This window comes from Sylvia atricapilla, chromosome 2 (genome assembly GCF_009819655.1).
Source record: "Sylvia atricapilla isolate bSylAtr1 chromosome 2, bSylAtr1.pri, whole genome shotgun sequence".
Lineage (NCBI taxonomy): Eukaryota > Metazoa > Chordata > Aves > Passeriformes > Sylviidae > Sylvia > Sylvia atricapilla.
In genome coordinates, this window is record NC_089141.1 from 55,843,894 (window position 1) to 55,865,787 (window position 21,894).

The window sequence follows — 21,894 nt, forward strand, 5'->3', positions numbered from 1 at the left end:
GAAAAGCCTAGGTAAAAATCTCTTAAATAGAAATTAAAAAGTAATTTGAAGATGTTTTCTGCCAATCAAGTTGCTCATTCTTACTGAAGAGAACATAGTGGAGGTTCCTCTGTCTTTCACTTACTGAAAGACCATGGGAATATTATGTCAGATAAACACAATATATTATTGTATTAAGTGGGTACTGTTTCACTGCTTTGAGATTCAATTCACTTAGCTTAAGGCAAAAAGTAAAATAAAATGCATTGCTACTTAGGTACTCTTGAGGCATATGTAATGCAAATATAATGCTTTAGCTTCAGGCTAAAACTTGTAGCAATCAAGTGGTAGAGCTCCCTGTCCATCTCAATCCTGTAAACCAAGTTTGTAGGTCTAGACATAATTCCAGCATGTTTCTGAGCACAGGCAGATAACCTGTGTGTGTTCCTCTTTCAAGTTTAGGTTAATCAATAATGGCAGGTCTTGTTGCCTTATAGGCAGAAGGCAGTGTGTGTGTGTGGGAGAAGTGTTGAGGTTTTTTGTTTGGAGGGGATTGGATTAAATCAGTAGGCAAAATTCCCTTAGAAAGATGGAGGAATGTGCTTCATGAACTTTGTGAACAGTGTTATTTTGTTCTTGTCAAAACACACAAAATGGTACCAGAAGCTGTAGATCAAGAGAATGCTAGTGGTAGCATGGGCATTGAATAGAGGTTCTGGAAAAAAAAAAAAAAAAAAAAGCGACAAAGGGAATTTCCTTTGGGACTGGAGAGGGTGAGTGGAATACGTAGCAGCACTGATAATGAGTTGGCTGGAGGAAGAGAACTGCCTGCAAGGACAGAGTGTATGATGTTTTTCAATTGTGTTCCAACTCTTTGAGGATTTTTTTCCCAGGCCTTTTGGTCATCTGTAGATAGAAATGTCTGGAAGACCAAGGCAGTTTCACCTCTGCGGTCTGATTTGTACTGATGCAAATACTGGAACAGGACAGCAAGATGTAACAGTTCCCATTTAATACCATAGATGGGATTGCTCTTTGCTCCTCTTGAGGAAGATGCCTGCTGAAGCTTAAGGCTGCCTCTCTCATCTCTGAGATATGTGCTTGTGGATGTCCAGTTTGTAGATGAGTGTGTGTAAAAGACCAGCTGAGCCACTCAAAAGCAAAAGATGGTGCTCCTGGTTCAGTCTCTTTTGCCCTTTCTGAGCAGAGATTCTGTCCACCCAGACATGTCAATCAGCAATCAGTTCATTGCCAACTGTAGTTTTATGCTTCACTGTTTTGTTTGTTTTTTTTGTTTTTTGGTTTTTTTTTTTCCTGCACTGCATGGAACAAGTGATTAGTCTGTTCTTCACTGAAGCTTTCTTGGAATTTTTTTTTGTGCTGCAGTAGGGATGAAGTGTTACATGGTAGGTAGAAGGCACATCACCCCCCTTCCATGCCTCCCAGCTTATTTTTTGCTTTCTCAGTGTAGATACGAGTGGAGGGTGATTCCTGTGTGAAAAAGGACAAAGGACTCATGTGTTTTAAGTGGGGAGAAAGGAACTGTAGATTTAGAAAAAAAGACTCCTCTCTTCCCATAGATGGATTTCGACCTCTTTAACCATCTGGGGTTGCTCCCTGTTTTCCATCTCTTTCACCAGCCTAATTTTATCCCCGTTTTTCTGCTCTAATCTGCTCTGCCATTCTAATCCTCCTAGTAAAATCACATGGGTAAATAAGTTTTAAGGAGAGCGGAACTGCAGTGCTGACAAACATCCACCCACCTCTGGTGGGATACAGTGTTGATGACAAACTCATTCCTCTTCTCCCCTAAACTTTGGCCAAAGGAAAGCTTCCAACTGTTTTCTTCTGTTGGCTCAGGGTCGGATTCAAGGACCCCCCTGCTCTATACTTCCCCAAATGCTGATATGTTGTAACTTCTTTAGTGTGCCAAGGTATTACGTTTGTGATAGCAGTAAATACTGTACAGTAGTGAAAGGATCACTGTGGATGGTTAGAGCTGGAGTGTGAGCCACAACTGCAGGGAATATCACTTCTTTTCACACAGCTGGCTTTTTTGTTTTACTGCTGTCCCTGTGTTGCCTCAGAACTTTTCCTTCAAAATCAGATGTTACGCTGAAGTAAGATTTTTTTTTTCCCCAATCTTGCTGCAGCACGAGATCTTTACTTTCCTCTCTTTGAATCCAATATGAAGGTGAATAGGAATTTGCTCACTTGAAGCTAGAGTTGGAGAAGACATTTTGTTGCCTATCTTTAGGAAACAGATAAATGTTATGGTCGCCAGGGCTTCTGTGGCATGGTGTGTACAGTCATGTTCTCAAGACATACATGCCATATGTTACATCCATGAGCAGGATGCTTTTTTTACTTTCACATGCTTTGTGACTGCCTATGGAAAGCAGATGATTACAAGCTTTTGTTAAGGAATAATGATGTTGTTGAATATGTGTAGACATGGAAATCACCTCCAAGAAAGTTGTTTTTGTGTCTTGAGAAGGAGGCTGTTTGTTTTATTGGGGGACACAGAGAAGCTGATGACAGATTTCCTCAAGATGCAAAAGTCTAGTTCAGACATACACACAGTCACATTTCTCTCTCTTTGCTTCACTTGCTGATGTCCTTCTTTTCCTCTTTCAGACAGTTATTGAATGAGTATGTGAAAGAACTATTACACCTTCTACATTGAAAAAAGCACAGAAAGCAACTGGGGTTTTTTTAATGTGTTTGTTTAATCTGCAGTAAAAAAAAAAAGGAAAACCGACTTTTCTAAGCATATGATAGACGTACTTCTAAAACAACATAATGATCAAGGTCATTTTCAGTTTAAAAAGCAGAAACTCAAATTTAACAGGCCTTGAAATCCCACTTTAAGAAGTTTATAATTTAAACATTTCAAAGCAAGTCTGTCCTTCAGATTAAGGGAAGGTGAAGTTTATACTAAAAAGCTACAATAGAACAAAATACTGAATTCTGTTCTCATCTTATTCTCATTTAACACTTTGCTTTTTAGATATGCAGTTTAGCATTCCACATGAGGTTGTCTTTATTTTCTTTAAGCCACGATTATGTCAAATTAATTCCTCTTTTCTGTGTGTCACGCAGTGTTAATAACATTACTGGGCTTGCAACATCTCAAGAGCTGTTTAGTCACAAAAAAATAATGCTCCAGAAAGCAAACTTTAAGAAAAAATGAACCATTTTGTTAATAAAGATGATGTAGATGGCTTGATAAACTCAGTGGTAGGGCTCAAGATGCATAGTATGGATAAAGGTGCTGTAATATCACTATTTCTAGGCTAGAAATACTAGGTTGTTCCACCTTTGAGTGTTTCAGCTTAGTACCTTCCTTACAGATTTAATGTGTAATGGAATCAATCCCAATAATTGCAGAGTTTGCCTCAGCAAAAAAGATGAGGTGAGAAGGAAGAGGGGAAAAAAAAAAAAGCTTTCTCTTTCTTTTCCCCTCCCTTCTGGTAAACAGTTTCTCTTGTGGGGAAGGGATGTGAGCTTCAGCAAAGCTAAAAGAACTAGTGTGAATGGCTGCTATCCATGTGAAATAAAGAGGGGTTGTAATCTTGTGTCAAAAGTGTCTAGTTCAAGGATTTATAAATAACAGTGGCTGTTGTAGATTCTGAAGGGTCTTGAAACTCTTGGTCTGCAACTGCATGTAAATACTTTTGCTGTAGTAGCTGGATAGCAGATACTTGTTAGACACTACAGCGGTATCATGGATACAGGATTCTTGATGCTGGGGCTTCTTTGATGTTTGGATGTGCGAAGGGTTTTGATTCTGTGGCCACGCACATTCCCTTCCACAGCCCCTTTTCCTGCTGTTTGTTTCCGATTTAACACAATGTGTGCTTTCCCGTGTCCCCTGGAGCAGCTTTGTGGGAAAGGTATGCTGTAATTGGTTTATAACCATTCATAATGACCTGGCAACTCTGAATAGCAACAGGGAGCAACTTAACTTGTGATTTATTTAAGTAAGCTGCATGGATTAAAGGCACTCCAAGTGTTCAAGTTGAGCTAGTTGCTTAATTGGACGTAAATTTTCACATATAGCTTGGAAAGAGAGAGATTTGTTTTGAAAGGCTGAATTTAGATGTATGGGCAAGCTTCTGGACTGCTAAACCAATTGCGAGCAAAATTTAATACTGTCTTTTTTGGGGGATGTCTCAGTTTTTTAATTCAGCAGGTGCTAGTATACCCTTGCCTCTTGTAAATCTAATGGAATATTAACTCGAGAGTTTAATTTGCAGTTGGAATATCTGACCTTGCTTTCGGTTCAGAAAAACAAGCTCTGATTTTGTAAGGCAGGATCAGTACCGCTGCTTTGGTTTTAGTCTTTTACCAGTTCATTTTATTCCTGCTGATTTTGTCAAGGCTCCTCCAGTTTTGGATTGTTTTGGGTTTGGTTTTTTTTTTTTGGGTCAGGGGGTTTTCTCACACAACGCCCATGATGCGAGCAACCCACCAGCTGCAGGGCATGATGATGCGGCAGGCGGTGCGGCAGCCCTGGTAGTTGTAAGGCCAGGGGTGGTAGCCCATGAGGGGCTCGCAGATCCGCTGGCACTGCGTGTAGCTTCGCCGGCACTCAATGCAGCACACGCCCAGGTGATCCAGCATGGGGTCAAAAGCCATCCCTTCACCTTCCAGCTGCTGGAATGTAAAATACTGAATGTCATGCCAGCGCTCTCATTCTCACAGAATAGCAGAATACATCCATGCTCCTGTTAGCCCCACAAAGGGTAAAACCTGCAGTCTTGGGCTTGTGGAAGTTGACAAAACTCCCACTAAGTGACCCATACATCTTGCTTTATTATTTTTTCTTTTGTCTTGCTCTCTTTGGCAGAAGCATGGAATTGGTGCAATCACCCTTGTAAAATGGAAACAACCATAGGCAGCTCTAAATTCATTATTTTTATTCTTGCAAAAACTCCAGCAACAGTAAGCTCCTCCCAAACTCTAAATATTAGTGATGAAAAAGATTTCAAGATAGTTACCCGAATCTTGCATGTAGTGAGAATTCCTGAAATGCATGATGTAGTTTTTATGATTAATTTTAGTTTCTGTATTTTAATGCTTTTTACAGCATTTTTAGGAAACTATTCCTCTGGCCCCCTGCAGTTTTCTCAGGATTTGGCTCTTGTCTATCAGTCTGGTTCCTTCCCTCCCATCTCGTCACACTTAGGTGCATTGTGGACAGTGAGAATCCTGCCTGTACTGTATCTGACAGTAAGGAGTTAAATGGAGTGAAGCATGCATGAAATACTTTAAAAAGCCTTTACCCTTCAAAATTCCTTTCCTCATTTCTGCAGGAAAAAAGGTAACTGGATATTCTGCTTTTGAAAACTTGGATTGCTCTTTGCCCATTGGTGTTATCTCAAGAAAAGCATCAGTAATGCACAAGTGCTGAAGTAACAGTCAGCTTTTTACCTGAGCATTTTTCATTCATTTTCAAAAAGTAGCATAGAAAGGTGACATAGAAAGGTCCCATCCCTTGTCTGGGCTTCTACAGGACACCAGTAACAGCTGGGTATTTTTAGGAACTCCAGCAATTCCTTCCTAGTCCTGAGAGCAGGGAAGATGTTTTCTTGGTCAGGATTCATCATCCCTGAATTCAGATATATGCACCATGAACTCCACCTGAGCTCATTGTCCAGACTCCACTTACGAGTAAAGAGAAATAGCTCTAGGGAGGATTAATTTCATCCTTCAGGAAAGGCCTAGAACATAATTAATGGTCCTTGTCAGCCCAACGACTGGTCTCAGAGAAAGCCTGGTGATAAGCATTGCTGCAGGAGCTGCTGGTGAAGGCGAATCCCGCCCTGCAGGCTGGGGGAAGTCTGATGGCTCATCTGTCTGGCTGTTCTCCATTTGGCCCGGCTGCCCTCTGGCTGGAAGAGCAGACCTGTGGCAGTTCTGCCTCCAGAGGCAGGGCAGCTCGGACCTCATGGAGATGGTCACATTAGTAGCTGTGAGGAGAAGCTACATTCCAGTGCCACTGCTGTTTTACTGACCTCGTGAGAGAGTCGATTTAGATCCACTTTATTTGGAGTGATTAATTTAAGTTTAATTAAGGGATGTCAACTCGGCAGAATGCTGTCACAGTATAATGATCTCCTGCTGTTGCATAAATGTCAAGTCAAAGCTGGGACTTACTTCCAAAGCAGGAGGCATTTATCTTGTGACAGTGTTGTATTAAAATGACTTACTCCTGCTGTACCAAATGATGGGTGTAAATTGTCTGGCGCTGGTGCAGCAGACTGGAAGGTGCCTCCTGCACAGCCAGGGTTCCTGCAGCACGGCAGAGGTGTTGGGGCACAGCGGGGTGGCTCCTCTGCTCTTTCTGGGGGCTGCTGCTGCTTGAAGGGTGAGAACAAGTTTTATGACAGTCATCCTCCACCCACTGATGCTGTCTCAAAACAGATTCTTTTCTGTCAGGTTCTTGCTAGTCTAGGGTTGCTTAACCTCACAGAGAAGAGCCTGAGAAGGAAATTTATTTGGCTGGACCTTTATCTCTTTGCACCCAGACACTTCTGCTGTGTTCCTCTGTAGCAGTCAGGTCTGGTACTAATTTCTGTTTGAGAGCAAAGCACATTCCTAGCTATTGGACTCTCTTCACACAGTAAATGATGGGGCTCAGCTGTCTGATCAAGATCAGCTTGAGTTTGTTTCTAGAAGGTGCTACCTTTGTCAGATCTCCAGTGCTATTTCCATATGGAAGCCTCAAAAAGCAACTTGGCATCAACTTGCCTTAACCTTGTGACCTCAAGCACTTGGGCTTGTTTCAGACTGAAATCTAATGAAAACTGGGAGGAGAGGAACAGGGAAGACATTTTTGAGCTTCTTAGGTGTTCTACCAGTCTATTATTTCCTAGAAAAGCTGAACAAGCAAAGAATGTACAGATAAACAAAAAAAAAGCCCTACATTACCTGTCCAACACAGTCCTGGGCTCTGGAAGAAGATTACAGTGCAAATACTTACGTTGTATGGGTTGTCTGGATTAAATGTTTGATCGGTTTCTTGGCCCATTGGCCTGGTTTCATTAGTCTGGTGGCCAAGCTCTTGAGTCAGCTGCACGGTGCGGGACCTGGAGTTTACTTCTTCAGAAGCAGCTGCCAAGTCTTCCTCATCAAAGTCTGATTGTGATTGGCGCTTGTTTCTCTTCATTTCTCTCCTTTGGTTATCTGAAGGAATAATCACCAGAGGGCAATCTTACCTTGAGTGTGTCCTTGTAGTTACCTAATATTTCAGTGATTTCTTTAAATATTAAAAAAGGAGAGGATGGAGGGCAGAGAGAAAGCCAAAATTGTGCCCTGCCAAACTTGGTGTGCATCGCCATGGGAGCTGCTTGCCTTCCTATGTTGTGTCTGCAGCCAATGCCAGTCCAAAGTAGTCTGATTGTCTTTCCCCCCCTTCCCTCCTGTCCTTGAGGCAAAATGTATGTGAGGAGATTTGCTGGGGTTTTTTGACCCAGCCTGTAGTCACTGATACTAACCCAGCAGGAGTTTCCAGCACTAGCAATACCAGCTGTACGTATCTGACTTTTTAAAAATGCTTTTATGGAGGAATGGTGCCCCGCTCTCAAGGACATCTGGTTGTGGACAGTTTTGATACTGCTCTTTTGTTGCCCAATGGGATAAGCAAGATCATTAAGGAAAGTGGAAAATACTGGTAGCTTGAATCCACAGGCGCTCTAAAATGTGGTAATTTTTCTTTCACACATTGTCCCACCCAAGTGTTCTGATATTAACAGGACCAAGGAGGAATAAGTATTTTTGAGCCTTCTCTCCTCCCAGGCCTGGAAGTTACCTGGAGGAGTTGCCATCTTCTTGGTGACTCCTGAACACCTTTGCTAAGCTTGCCTATGGGCCCCAAGTTCAGAGCTAGGACTCCCCCAGGGTCTCATAAACCATCCACCAGCTGACTGGCTTAAAGCATCTTCCTTCCACTCCACTGAATTCCTCTGGGGAAGCAGGGTAGAAAACAGGACAGGCTATGGTCCCCAAATTTCTGGCCAGTGTTCCTGCTACCTGGTGTCAGTTGCCTACACATTTGAGGGGCTAGTTTAAGCTGTTGTCTTGTCCTCTAGAAGGAGGCTGACGTCTCTGGAAGTGTTTCATCTCCTAGCAAGTCACCCACTTGGGCTATGCAAACTGAGTAAATACAAGGATGGAAAATATCTAGGGGATAAACTCCAAACCCACAATCTTGGCCCAAGCCCAGGAAGGCGTGGGCAAGAGAGGAGAGGAGTCTGGTTTCCCAGATGTGCTAGTTTCAGTAGCAAACCTGATGTAGGAAAGGCATTTAGATGAAGGGAGGGATAACATACTTTTCAAATAAAAGAAATGTTACCTTTGGGATATGTTGGTCGCAGCCAGAAAATTGGAAGATCCCTGCAAAGCTCTAAAATTTTGGGGCTTAGGAAGCTGTTATGCTTGATAGGCTCATCTGCAGCCACCCAGATAAGGGAGTTTTTGTCAAATCTCACAGGCATGATTTCATCTTCCTGCAAATAGAAGAGCATAAATCCTTTGCTGCTCAGTGAGCAGTCATGTGCCTGCTCACTGTTAATTCTTGAGCACCAAACTGTATAATTATCTGCTGCAACTAATACCGAGCATCCTTCTGTGTCGTGAATGTGAACGGATCGTGCTGAGCCAAAGCCTGGGGAAAGGCTGCCACCACTGAAATGAAGGGCAAAGCCATTGTCAGCTTTGCTGGGGCTATGATTTCACCCATCTCACACCTGGGAGGCTTCTGTCCCACACATGAGGGCTGCATGTCAGAGATCTTTCAGCCCAAAGCATCAGAATTTCAGTTGGTACAAGCCAAACATCTACCACCTTCAGCAGTGCAGCAGTGATATAGCAGCAGAACCCAAGCCCCTCATCTTTTCTTGTGCCCTGTTCTCATTTGACATACTTCCAATATATAACCGTATTTACAATGTGTGTAGGGGGGGTGAGGGGTAGAATCTTGTTCAAAAGTTTTAGAGAGGATTATAGCTTGAGAACTGCTCCAGCTTCCAGTTTTAAGTCAATGTGATCAGTCTGATTAAAGGTCTTGTTTGGTAAAAGCAATTCAATTGACCAAAAGCTTGAAGTGCAAGTTAAAGGAGCCTGCCTTTTTGAAGTGTACCCTGCAGGTTTTTGGTTCATATCTTCAAAGTAATGTAGGAAAATGCCAGTGATTGATTCTTTAAAGTTGTTAGTTCAAAGTATTATTTTACATAAAATGTGTAAGTATTTTATAGCAACGGTGAAATATTAAAAGAAAACTAACTTTTGAATCATGAAAACCAGCATGATTTCAAAGTTAAAATTCTAAATTACTTTCATAAAAGTCATCAAGACTTGTTATATAACTGACTAGATCAATTTATTCCCTTGAGTTGTTGTTTCTTTAGTGTGTTTATTGATTTATTTTGTAGGTCTCAAGTCATTTAAGTTTGCTATCTAATCTGCCTACTGCTCTTTATTTATATTCTCCCACTTAAGCTTTTATCAACATCAGAAATATGTGACTATAAGTTCCAGAAATAAAAATATCCTTTGTTTCTGTTTGAAATGATCCCAACTTGTGAGCAGCCAGAACTTGGGTATTTACTCTCATCTTGCTCAACAATTTTTGCAGGTAGTGTTATGATGCCCATTGTAGGCAAACAGCATATGCATGCTTTCTCCTATATACTTCCATATCAGAGAGATGACTTGGCCTAGAAAAATAAATACTACTTTGCCATTCCTGTAGTACATCTGGCCTGGAAAATTGAGTGACAGGGAAAAGTTAATGTCTTAGTGGTAGCACTAAGTCAGCTGCTTGGTGCATGCGATTCATTGCAGCAGCCACAGAGGTCATGCATCTGTGGAAAAGATGCACAGAAAACAGGACAAGGAAATAGTTTTACTGTCTACCAGGTAGAATTAGAAATAACTTTTTGATTATTTATGCTAATGTCTCCAGGTCTGTGACTTTGTTTTTACAAAAAGATGAAAAATTCACACTTTGACTTCAAGCAATGGTGCTAATTAAGTTAAGGCCAGCTGCCTTTTTGAAAAAAGGCAAGGCAGGAAAGATGGAGCTTTCTCTCTCTGGAATTCGTGCAAGTTCTCTTTCCCATCATGGGGGAAATCCTGCCAGCTTCAGGAGGCTTTGTAGCATTTGTCAGCCTTTCTGATTCTGTTAGGAGAGATCTTTCCTCCCTTCATTTTAAAGCAAATGTTCAGTAGTCACAGCACCACTGCAGGGAGGTGCAGCCTTAACAGCTCTATCCCAGCTAATTGTACCTGCTTTTATTCTCCCAGGAGCAGAGCAAACCCAGGGAAAGGGACTGTGGATCTCCTGTTCTCTCCTGCCAGTGACTGAGTCCCCAGCAGCATCCAGGCTCAGCTGGACTCCAGTCACTGGAGCCAGCCAGTCCTGTGTGAGCAATGAGTTTGGGGGTCTGAGTTCTGGGAAACTCGGGCTTTGAGCACATAAAGCAATCAGATTTTTGGGCAAATGTGAGGAGGTTTGGTGGTATCTGGGTGAGAACTGCAGCTTCTGTGCTGGTTATGATACAAATTCTATGGAATTTGGTTAGCATGTAAAATTAAGTTTTATGCTATGAAGACAAAGTTATGTTTTTTAAAATAAATTATTTCTTCCTAGTTATTTTAAATTTTGCCATGTTTTCCACAATTCCCTTTTACTGAGTAGGGTGATGGAGTTCATGCTTCTGCTCAAGAGCATTGATAGAAATCTCCTGGGATCTACCACAGTCCTCCCCTGCTTTGACTGAAGCAGCTGCTTCTTCCATGCCCTCCCTTTCAGCCTTGTGCACACCCTGGTCTCCAGCAGGTGCTCTTGTGACAGAGGTCTCCTGCAGATCTGCTAGAAGTCAGTTTGTGGCTTCCCCACTCACTGATCTGCAGCCTCTCATGATGTCCCTGGACACAGTGACATGTCTGACACCAGTCTTGTTTGTCTTACCTTTCAGGGACACCTTGCAACCTGCTGGTGAATCCTCAGCTATCCCACTCCATGTTCAACAACCCTACCACAAGTCAGACTAGCTTTCAAATGCCATTTTTATTTGTATTTAAGTACCTCCTTTAGGCTCTCTCTATACAAAGATTAGTTAAAAAAAAAAAAAAAAAAAAAAAAAAAAAAAAACAAAAAAAAACAACCACAAACTACCCCTTACCAGCTCAGATGAGAGGCTCGCTTTAGCCATAACATCAACTTCAGGGATGTGAGCTTTTGGCTGAGCTTTGATGTAACACTTTTCTCCTTCAGCAAAACGGATCCCAGTTATGCCCTGCAAAAGCAGAAGGCAGGGGGTTGTGCACAGCCCTCCAGCTCCTCACCACCCCCAAGAAAGTGCTTCAGCTCTGCTAAAATTGCCACTGGATTTTCGGTCTGAAGGCTAATCTTATTTAAAACCAGAAGCAATAAAATGCTCTTCCTTCATCATTTTAGCTTCACAATTTTGGTCAAATTGGTCTAAAAGTTTTTGCTTGATTTCTGAAAGGGGGGGGTGTTTATGTAAGTGCTTCCATGCAGGCTGTAGGCTACTGGGAGTAGCTCTGTTAACGAATCAGTTGACATGATTTGAACTGTAACTTAGCACCTAACGTAGGCAGTCTTGAAATTGTGTTAGCTTGTGGTGTGGTACCCTTGTGACACAGTTTTATAAAAACGTGGGGGCAGTTTGTACAAATAAGTGACTGTGACAGCAAAGGGAAGTTTGTGATGGGCAATTTGGTGCAGAAATCTGTGTGTGGGACTTTGTCTGGCGTACTGGGGTGAAATGCAATTGCATAAACCATAGATGTCTAGTTTTAAACAAGAGGAGGAGCAAGTCTCCTGCAAGTCCTGGGATGTACCTTCCAGCCCTGCACCGGAACCTCGGGCATCAACATTTTGCCATTGTCTGTAGTTTCTGTGTTTCTACTGCAGGCTTTTGGATATCCATACAAGAACTCCCTTCTACATTATAAATTTAGATACTTTATAAATGGCAAAACTTCTGTGTTTTTCATGTAGTTGCGCAAACTCCAGTCAACCACGTGAATATAATTACCTAGTGCTCTTTAAACTGTCATGGTTTTCTGCCTGGCCTCTAGCTGCCAGGAGAAAAGGGTGTGGGTATCAGCATGACCCCTCTGATTTGCCTTGAAGGCATATCATGGGTGCCTTCCTGTGCAGTTTTGGGTGCCACAGTGTAAGAAAGACATTAAACTGTTACAGAGTGTCCAAAGGAGGGCAAGGACAATAGTGAAGGCCTTGAGGGGAAGCCCTGTGAGGACCTGCTGAGGTCACTTGGTCTGCTCAGCCTGGAGGAGAGGAGAGGAGAGCTCATTGCAGTTACAACTTCCTCATGAGGGGAAGAAGAGGGGCAGGCACTGATCTCTTCTCTGTGGTGACAGTGACAGGACCCGAGGGAATGGCCTGAAGCTGTGTCAGGGGAGGTTCAGGATATCAGGAAAAGGTTCTTCAGCCAGGGGGTGGTTGGGCACTGGAACAGGCTCCCTGGGGATGTGGTCACAGCATCAGCCTGGCAGAGTTCAAGAAGCATTAGGACAATGCTCTCAGTCATGTGGTGTGATTCATGGGGATGGTGCTGTGCCAGGACTTGGACCTGATGATCCTTGTGGGTCACTTCCAACTCAGCACATCTAGTGCACGTCTACTACCATCTAGTGCAGCATGAGACGGATGGTACTGGGGCACCTGAGCCATGTCCTGTGTGTCTGGACACCCCCCCTTCAAAACAAAATGTCTGCCAAAAGCAGTGAGAGGGGATGCAAGGATGGGCACATTAGGACATAAGGCTTTGTGGTGTACCAAGTGTGCTAGGAATACCTTATATTGCAAATCTCAGCCTTCTCTGACTGTGCAGTCATTCCAGCAGTGCCAGTCAATCCAAAACTGCTCAGGTAAATACCAGTCTATTGGGAGCACATCTCTTCAAGTTGCTTTCTCCTTTGTGTGCGTTCTTGGCTCAAAACCCAAGTGGCATCATCCCTTTGCCAGGCTGTCCCTGGCCCTCTGTAATTACAAGCAGGCATCATCTCTGGGAGGTCCCTTCAGCTGACTGGTGTTAGGAGCTGATTCCTGACCTGGTTGTGGCAGGCAGTATCTCACCAGCAACACACATGGAGGCAAAATGAGTTCAGCACCTCTCCACTGGACTGGTGCTTTTGTGCAGATGTGAAATGGCAAAGGCAAATGAGAAGAGCTCGCTGTGGATGCTCTTACTCAGCTGCTAATAATGTTGCTATGGTGATGCTAATGCAAGTTGCATAAAGGCAGAACCACAGCTGTTGGGAAAGTTGGGGTCCAGCATCTCCTGGCACAGAGTTGTTTGTTCTTGCTGAAAAGCCAAGGAGCTGGATTTCCTTGCCCTTCTAGATCCAGCAAGGGAAAGGTGGCTGCTCCAGAAGCAGAGATGCTTCCTAGCAGCAGCATCTTTATTTTAGGTGCTACTTTGACTTACAGAGGGCTTAACTCTGAAGTTGAGTGTTTTGCACCTGTCAACATTTAACTGCAGGGTCTGGGCCCTGTAAATGGGTTTCTGCACATAGATGTGCCTTAGTAGCTCAGGGCAGCTCAGAGATGCACTCTATCTGAGCCACTGATCTCTGCTGAGGTTTGGCATCTGTTAGTCCAGGCTCTGTGCTGAGCAGACACAAGGTGCTGGAGTGTCCAAGTGTGTTTGCTGTCAGCCCGAGTGGCCAGCACCTGGCACTGGTGCACAGACACATAAACTGAGCTAAATGCCTTCATCCTCCGCCATGGGATGAACCCAGGCCAAGCCATGGAGAGCAGCTCCCATCCTTGACCTCAGGGCAAAGGATGCTCCCCAAGTAAGCACTGTGGAGTGGTCTCTCCTTGGTGTCTCATTGGCTTACTGTGTTGACCCTTTATCCTCCTCAAACAGGGATGTTTGGAGGAGGTGTTTTTGCCAGTTTGAACCAAATGAAATAATGCAAGGATTGTGCCACAGCCTGACAGAATGTTTTTCTAGTAAGACCCCAAGGTCACATGTCACAGTTCTGCTCAGTGGTTTAGAAAGTATTTACATGGAGCCAAACCTGATGCAGCCTAATCCACACCACTTCCTGGAGTGGTACTTGGCATGGCTGATCTTCAAAAAGCACTTAGATTGGAGGAAACTGCCTATGTCTCTGTGAAAGCAAGCCAGGAGAGCAAAAATGTTGGTGTGGATGGTTGGAGGCTGGAACCTGAGACTGACTGTGGCAGAGAAGTCAGGGCAGGGCAGAGCACTGTGTCCTTAAGAGGCCAGAGCTGGAGTGTGTTACATGAAGGACAAGAGTGGCAGTACTTACAATCTGAAAATCATGGACTTCAACAGCCTCTTCACTCCCACTTCCTGTTTTGAATGTCTCTAAGTTGTTTCCAGCATCTATTTCCATTGATCCATCTTGTACTTTTCCATTAATGCTCATAGTGTAGTGAACATTGTACACCTGGAATCAATAAAAGAGCAGTAGCACATGCCAGTAATTACTTATTGCCTTCCTCCTACACCAGGCAGTGGGGTCAATCTGACTCTCATATCCCTATTTAGCTCCTAAATTTTGCTGCTGCAGGCATTTGATAAACCCTCCAACAACCAACACTGCACTACTTCAGCACTGGGGCAGCCAGTCCTGAGAGGTTGCTTGGTCTCCATCCTTGGAAGTTTTCAAGGCCTGACTGGATAAAGTCCTGAGCAACCATCTCTGACCCCACAGCTGTCTGTGCTCTGAGCATCAGGTAGGACTAGAGACCTGAGATCCCCCTTCCAAACACAATGTGGGGTGAGTCCACACCCATGTTCACTCTGACCTAAAAACCATCTTCTAGGACATTTTAGGAATTGCTTGTTATGCTGGCATGATTCCCAAAGGACAGCAGGCATGAGTGTCCTACTCTGAAGGAGGGCAACCCCTATTTATCTCTTAGGATGTTCTGCTGAGGTACAGGAAAACAGGTTCCTCTTGAATACAAACACACTTCCCAGCTTGTAATGGATGTGAACTTTGTTTAAATTGGATGTGAAGTTGTATAGACTCGTATTTTCCTTGTCAGCGTATTTGCCCTTATCCTATTTTCAATGAGGAGAGCTACAGCAGGGTTTGTATTTGCTGGAGGACCACAATCTGTGGAGGGGTTTTGTGATTCTCTTGTGCAGCTCTGCTAAAAGTGCTGCACAAGCAGTTTATTTTGGGTCTTAAAAAAGCCTTTACAGCATTTTAATGAAAAATTTACACTGACAGCTAGAGACAAATTTCTTCTTCTCTCACCTTCGCTCAGGGAAGTCTAAGGTGCTAAAGATTTATGGTTCCTCAGTTATACACAGCCACTCCCATATTTCTGCTTTCTAGGACTCCTTGTTGAATGTGGTCCATAAAATCAGACCAGTGTATGTGGCATTGCCCAGACAAGAGCTGAACTAGAGTTGAGACTTTGATACTCTTGTCAGTTAGGGAAGAATTTAAACATATAAACTAAACCCAAGAATTTTAAAATTGCCTTAGTTTTTTTTTTAATGAATGACTCTGGATATAATTTTTGCAGTTGCTTCCTAAACATTTGCAAGTCAAGTGCAGCTCTCTGAGTCTGAAGGCAGCTTGGAAAAATAACTCTCAGCTTTCCCAGTGTCCTCACCTAGAGATCAACTTTGAAGCTTAATGAAAACTATGGAAGTGATGTATTTTGTATGGCTGAATTTAGATGGCAGGAGTATTAAAAAGGGAAGCATTGTCCTGTACTCTACAAATGCACCCACCTGCTCAGAGCTGAAAGCCCTGTTCCCTGCCTGTGTCATCATTTGCATCCCTGTCCCTTTTCAAAAGCCTAGAGAAGCACACGGTTCTTGCAGCACATCTTGGAGGCCAGCAGTGTGTCCTGTCTTTTTGCCGTAAAACCTTGTACTTTTCTCTCTGATTATCTGAATTACTCCTGTGTGTAAGGGTGTATCTCACAGGGCCACCTTTACTCTGGCTGCTGGAATTCACACAAGGCTCTCCTTGATTCAGGCTGGCATGTGGCCGGAGGCAGTACAAAACTTCTTCCAAAGTAAATTCAAGGGCACTAATTTAATTTATGGAGAAAATTACATTCATATGTGTACCATCATGTTTCAAATACATTTTAAACACAAATTCTGTGTAAACATAAGAAAAGTTAATTTGTAAAAATGTTCAAATGCTCTGAAGTTTGGGTCTTTAACCGATCACCAGCTTCTCAGTTTCATTCTTTGCATAAAGTGTTTCTCATGTACCCCAGAAACCGTAAATAATAAAACTTAACTTTAAAAATTGCTCCACAGCTGCAAACCTCAGTGTATGCACAGTCATACAAAGCACCAGAACTAATGGTGCCTGTTGATGGGTTAATAACAGCATTGCATACTTGAGGGTCCAGGTAGAATCTGGACTGAGAATGCAGATGCTGTGAAAAAAGAATTTACACATTTCAATGCTTTTTTTGTCCTGAGAGCTGGAGTTTGCCCAGGATGTGAATCCCTGGGGACTTGTTGGGGTTTGAGTTCACTGAGGATTTGTGAGCAGAAATCAATGTAGACTCTGTGCTCTCAAAGAGGTGTTTCGTGTTCGCTAATAAATGTGCTTCCAGGAAGCTCCATCCACACAGCCACTAAAGACAGTGATTATGGGTTTGGGATTTTAGGTGTTAGGGAGTTTTGAAAACATGGAAAGAAACCTACAGTTTTCCTTAAAGACCTCTTTATAGAGCTCGCAAGAAGCGCTCCCAGCCCGTGCCTCTCCGTCCATGCGAGAGGTCCCGTCCCGCCCGGCCCCGGGGCGGACGAGCTGCGGGCCCGGCCCGCCGCGCTCACCTGCCGCTCCGTGGCTTTCCAGAAGTAGAAGGCGCCGATGGCCCCGGCCAGCAGCAGGAGGGCCCCGGCGATCAGCACCGTGGCCCCGGCCTTCAGCAGCCGCCCCGGCGCGGGGGGCGCGGCCGCCGCGTACGCCTGTGGAGAGCGCGGGTGGGAGCGGGCAGGGACCCGGGACCCGGCCCGTCTGGTCCCGATCCCTCCCGTTACACCGCGACCTGTCCCGACCCCGCCCCGCTCCCTACCGTCCCAAACCACCCTGTCCCGTCCCGTCCGACCCGCTCGGTCCCGTTCCATCCCAACTCATGCCCCGCGCGCTCTGTCCCGATCCCGCCCGGCAGCACTCACGGGGGGCAGGCACAGCTCCACATCGTCGGGCCCCGCTCGGGCGATGGGCACCTTCTCGGAGCCCTCAGCCATGGCTGCGGCGGGAGGGAGACCTGCCCGGGCTCGGCCCCGGCCCGGGGGGCTGCACCGCCCCGGCCCGCCCCGCTCCCAGCCCCGGCCCGCGGGGAGGGCAGCACCGCCCAGCGCCGGGCACAATGAGCCCCTTCAGCTGCCCGGCCGCTGCCTCCTGCCCCATCGCCCTCCCCTCCGGCCGACCCCTGCGTCTCGCCTCCAGCTTCCGAGCCGGGGGCCGGGGGTGTTGGGGACACGGGGCTCAGGAGTGTAGGGGGCACGGGGCCGGGGGTGTTGGGGACACGCACTCCCCTCACGCCGTGGCAGAGAGGAGGGCTGCCCCGTCAGACAGACGGCCATGATTAAAAAAAAAAAAAAAAAAAAAAAAAAAAAAAAAAAAAAAAAAAAAAAAAAAAGCAGCTTTTAAAATAGAACAACGTGTTAAGTGATTTTTTTACACTTGCCACAGCAATTCACAGGCGCTGGAGCTGACAAGCTGCTGGTCGGTGACTGCTCTGCAACACACCTCGCTGACTGGCACAAGCCAAGAGCTTCCCGCTGAGCCCCGTGTCCAGGCTGGGCACAACCTAGGAAAGCGAGCAACGAGCCCTGGCCTGCTGCAGGCTAAGTGGGGGAAATTTAATCTTTTCATTTAGTAAGGATACCTTGCACCTTTATACCTGAAGCAGATGTATCTCTAGGATTTCTTCTGTTCTTCTGTTTCCTGTCACCATGCTCAGCTGGGCTTTTTTTTTTTTTTTTTTTTTTTTTAGTATCTGAGGTATGATAGGATCATAAATTTTGGGTGGCAGGAATATTCATCTGCATCTGTTGGCTAATTCTAATATTGTACATGGCAAGCTTTGAAGGCTACAATGGGCTATGCGTGTCTATCCATGTGTCTGTCCATGCCTGTGTTTCCTTCACGCCCCTTATGGATGTCCTACCTGTACATACACAAGCATGTGTCTGTGTGTGCACACTTTGATGCTGGAAAATAAACTCTGCTGGACCCCTTTGGGGCTGATGGTGTCACACACAAAGCACAGCATCCTTGGTAAGGCTAGAAAACGAGACACAAACACTAGCCGCAAAAGGAGCGTGTTGGGGGGTGGGTCTGTGTTGTGACCCATCCTGCCCTGCCCTTCTTGCTCAGTGGCCCAGCTCCAGTTACCCAGACAGGCAGCAGTGAGGGGGGAGTTTGTCTGGGGAGACCCTGCCAAACTCCTGCCGTGGAGCCCCACCCCATTCCAGAGCAGGGCCTACACTAACCAGCTCTGCCGCAGCAATATTTTTTTTCAAAATATGTGTATTTATATTTCCCTTTCTTCTCCATTGTGCTCATCTGGCAGGTTGTTCGGTTGTTACACACTACTGACATGTCCCCCCCATTGTAGAATTTCTGGGATCTCAGTAGTGGAAGCCAGCTGATGGCCTTGTCCCACCATGGCTCATCACACAAAAGGAAAGTCTGGTCCTCACTGTTGCTTGCCTACACCTGACTCTCCTCTGTGCCCCACTCTGTAACAGCAAAAATCTTTGTTATTTCATGTCTGAATCCCCTTAACTGACTTAGCCAGTAGTTGAAAACTCATCATCAAGCACAGCAAAAACAGAGAAAGCTCAGGCTCTCCTGACCACCTTGTGTTTGCTTGCCTGGGAACTGAATCCCAGAGACATACGATTCCCATTTTCCTCCCCTTCAACATAAATTCATCCTTTCCGTCGATTACTGTCGTTAACGATCAGACCTTCCACCAAAATTTAACGGGCATAGTTGCTGCTGAAAATAAACACAATCACAGCTCATTAAATCAAAAGCAGAGCCCACTGTGCAACTTCCTAAACTAGGACATATTCCAACCCGCTCTTGAATGACATACTGTGGTAGTTCAGGCTAATAATAAGATTATGATCCTCTTCATTAGCAAGTATTTTGTTACACCAAAAATCTCGTGAATGGATATGTCTATCTTGGCAAAATGTGAGAATCCCAGCCTTTGATCTCAAACCTTCATTTAGCATCACTGCTTTAAAAAGACAGATTTATTTTAAGGCCCCTGTTCTTGTCTCCTATGGGAAAATGTGCCAGGGAAGGAGTGCTTGCCCAGGAAGAGCTGCTGCTCACTGGGGTTCAGCTTGTTCGAGCTGCTTCCCTGAGACTAAGGAGAGGAAGCTGCTCTCCCTCCCATCCTGGCATGAATCTGAATGCCCAGTGGCTCCTTTCTTGAGAGGTGACTGGAATGTCAGAGGGAGGCCGAGCTGTTTTGTCTCATGAAAATGTGGCTGAGGCTGCCCTGACAAGGACTGTTAGCAAAAACACTACCAGTGTAAGAATGAATAGATGGAATTCTGTGCTGGATATTCATGGAGGGGCCTTCACTCCAGTGCTATGTGGTGAAATGCAATATCCCTCTGGAGCAGAAAGGATAGGGTCAGAAGGCACACCCCTACCCTACCGATGTGGCAGCAGAGGTCCCGGCAGGTTTGGGCTTGGGCAGATGCAAGCAATTCCAAGCAGTGGTGCCAGATGGGTCCTGCTCGCCTGGGGAGATGCGGGTGAGAGAACCAGTCCTTTGGGAGTGAGCTGTTCTGCCTAAACGCTGGGAGAGAAGCTGTGCAGCATTTCCTCCTCAAGTCAAGGTGCAAATTCCCCAAGTAATCCTCCAAACATATTTTCTCATGCAGGGAACAATCCCAGATTTATTTTTTTTTCCCAATTCAGAGCATCACATCTCTTCTCCTTTTGTTCCACAGACAGGGGAAGAGCAGCATGAAATTTCAAGCTGTGAAAAAAAATGCTGCTGTTACAGGGTTCACATCTTACCACCTCTAGTTAACCCCTATGCTCATGCTTAGCCTTTTGTGTGGACACAGAGCTGCTTTCCTTGGAGGGTGCAGGGAGTGCATCTTTTGCCGTTTGATTGATTAGGTGACAAGAGAGAAAACAGGAGTTTTTAGACAGATGCAAATCTGTGCAAACAGCTCCGCATTCAGCAGCTCCAGACTCTCGCTGCAGAGTGCAAAGACGATTGCAACAGCCACTGTTTGCAGGGCTTAGGACAAAAAAAATGTGATTTGCCTTTCACTGGCTGAACCTTTCATTTGCAATAAAGATGACGGTGATAGCAGTGTCTGAGCTCAGTCTCCTCTCTAAATAACATGTGTGTGCTCAGCTGGATTAAGCCAACTTCTGAGACTGGAAATCATAATAACAGTCTTTTACAGGACAGCCTTTCTGGTCGTCTAATACTATTATCCTCTGGGCTGAAAAGCATTCCAGAGCACTTGGAGTGCTACGATGAATGTGAGGCTGTTTAGCTGATAGTACTGGCTTGTCTCAAGGAAGCACATTTTCTCATTATTTTCAAGTTTAAAGAAAAAGTTTAGAAGAAGAAATAGAAATATTAAAAATAAGAAGGATTTGCTCATGCTGTGTGCCTTTCTGAAAGTCTCTTGTGGTGCCTTACGCATTTCATCTTCATTTTCTATGTGGTCCAAATAGTTGTTTGAACTCTATTATGGCCTGAATGAAAATTTGTGAGGGTTACTGAGATTGGGCACCTGATCCACTGCTCTGCTCTTCTGTGGCTTTACACCACCCTAACGTGGTGCCAATTCAGGTTCCACACACATGATGTCTCTTTAGTAATAGCCAAAGTCCTTGGGGGAAAAAAGTCCTGCAGAAAATGTTGGCTTTGGTGTTGTGGTAGGCTGACCCTGGCTGGATACTAGGTGCTTGCCAAAGCTCCTTCACTCCTCTCCTTAGTTTGACAGGAGAGAGAAAATATAACAAAAGGCTCCTGGGTCAAGATAAGGGACAGAGTGAGATTAGTTTCATTTAGTACCAATCAAATCAAAGTAGGATGATGAGAAGTTAAACCAAATCCTAGAAACATTTTCCTCCACCCCATGCTTCTTTCCAGGCTCAGCCTTACTCCCGATTTTCTCTCCTTTCTCGCAGTTGGCGCAGGGGAACAGGTCATGGGGCCTGTGGTCAGTTCATCACATTGTCTCTGTTGTCTCTGCTGCTCCTCCCTCCTCAGGAAAAGGACTCCTCAGACTCTGCCCCTGCTCCAATGTGGGGTCCCTCCCACAGGAGACAGTCCTCCATGGGCTCCTCCAGTGTGATAACTTCCCATGGCTGCACTTGTGCACAAACTGCTCCAGCCTGGGCCTCTTAATGGGGTGCAGTTCTTCAGGAACAGGCTGGGTCCCCCACGGGGTCACAAGTCCTACCAGCAAACCTGCTCCAGCATGGGCTTCCCACATGTTCACAGCCTCCTTTTGGCATCCATCTGCTCCTGGAGCAGTCCCTCTCACTCCTTCATTGAACTTGGTGTCTGCAAGGCTGTTTCTGTCACAGATTCTCACTCCTGTCTCCATTTGCTGTTTTGCCAGCTTTTCCTCCCCTTTCTTAAGTCTGTTACCCCAGAGGTGCTACTGCTGTCCCTGATGGGCTCAAACAAGGCCAGCAGCACATCTGTCTTGGAGCTGGCTGGCATTGACTCTGTTGGACTCTGGGGAAGCTTCTGGCAGCTTCTCACAGAAGCCACCCCCACAGCTCCTCTGCTCCTAAAACCAGTTATTTAACTTGTGACAGCCTAAGAATTTTGATAAACTCTAAAGATTCTTGCTGGCGGTGAGGCCAAAAGATGAAAAC

The 21,894-nt window shown here is 45.1% G+C and overlaps 1 protein-coding gene across 2 annotated transcripts; it reads right to left on the reverse strand.

Annotated features, from left to right (window-relative positions):
- Window positions 1–2,012: 2,012 nt before the first annotated feature.
- Window positions 2,013–17,282, reverse strand: CNMD (chondromodulin). 2 transcript variants are annotated; one of them, XM_066313344.1, is made up of 8 exons: window positions 17,181–17,282; window positions 16,836–16,970; window positions 14,320–14,460; window positions 11,172–11,285; window positions 8,339–8,492; window positions 6,968–7,170; window positions 4,454–4,638; window positions 2,013–2,712 (listed from the first exon to the last, which is right to left on the reverse strand). In XM_066313344.1, coding segments are annotated over exons 1-8 (1,005 nt in total). In that variant the 5' UTR covers window positions 17,253–17,282; the 3' UTR covers window positions 2,013–2,711. The 2 variants fall into 2 exon arrangements, with proteins under 2 accessions (XP_066169441.1, XP_066169440.1); XM_066313343.1 differs by lacking the exon at window positions 2,013–2,712 and having other exon boundaries at window positions 4,380–4,638.
- Between the last annotated feature and the right edge of the window lie 4,612 nt (window positions 17,283–21,894).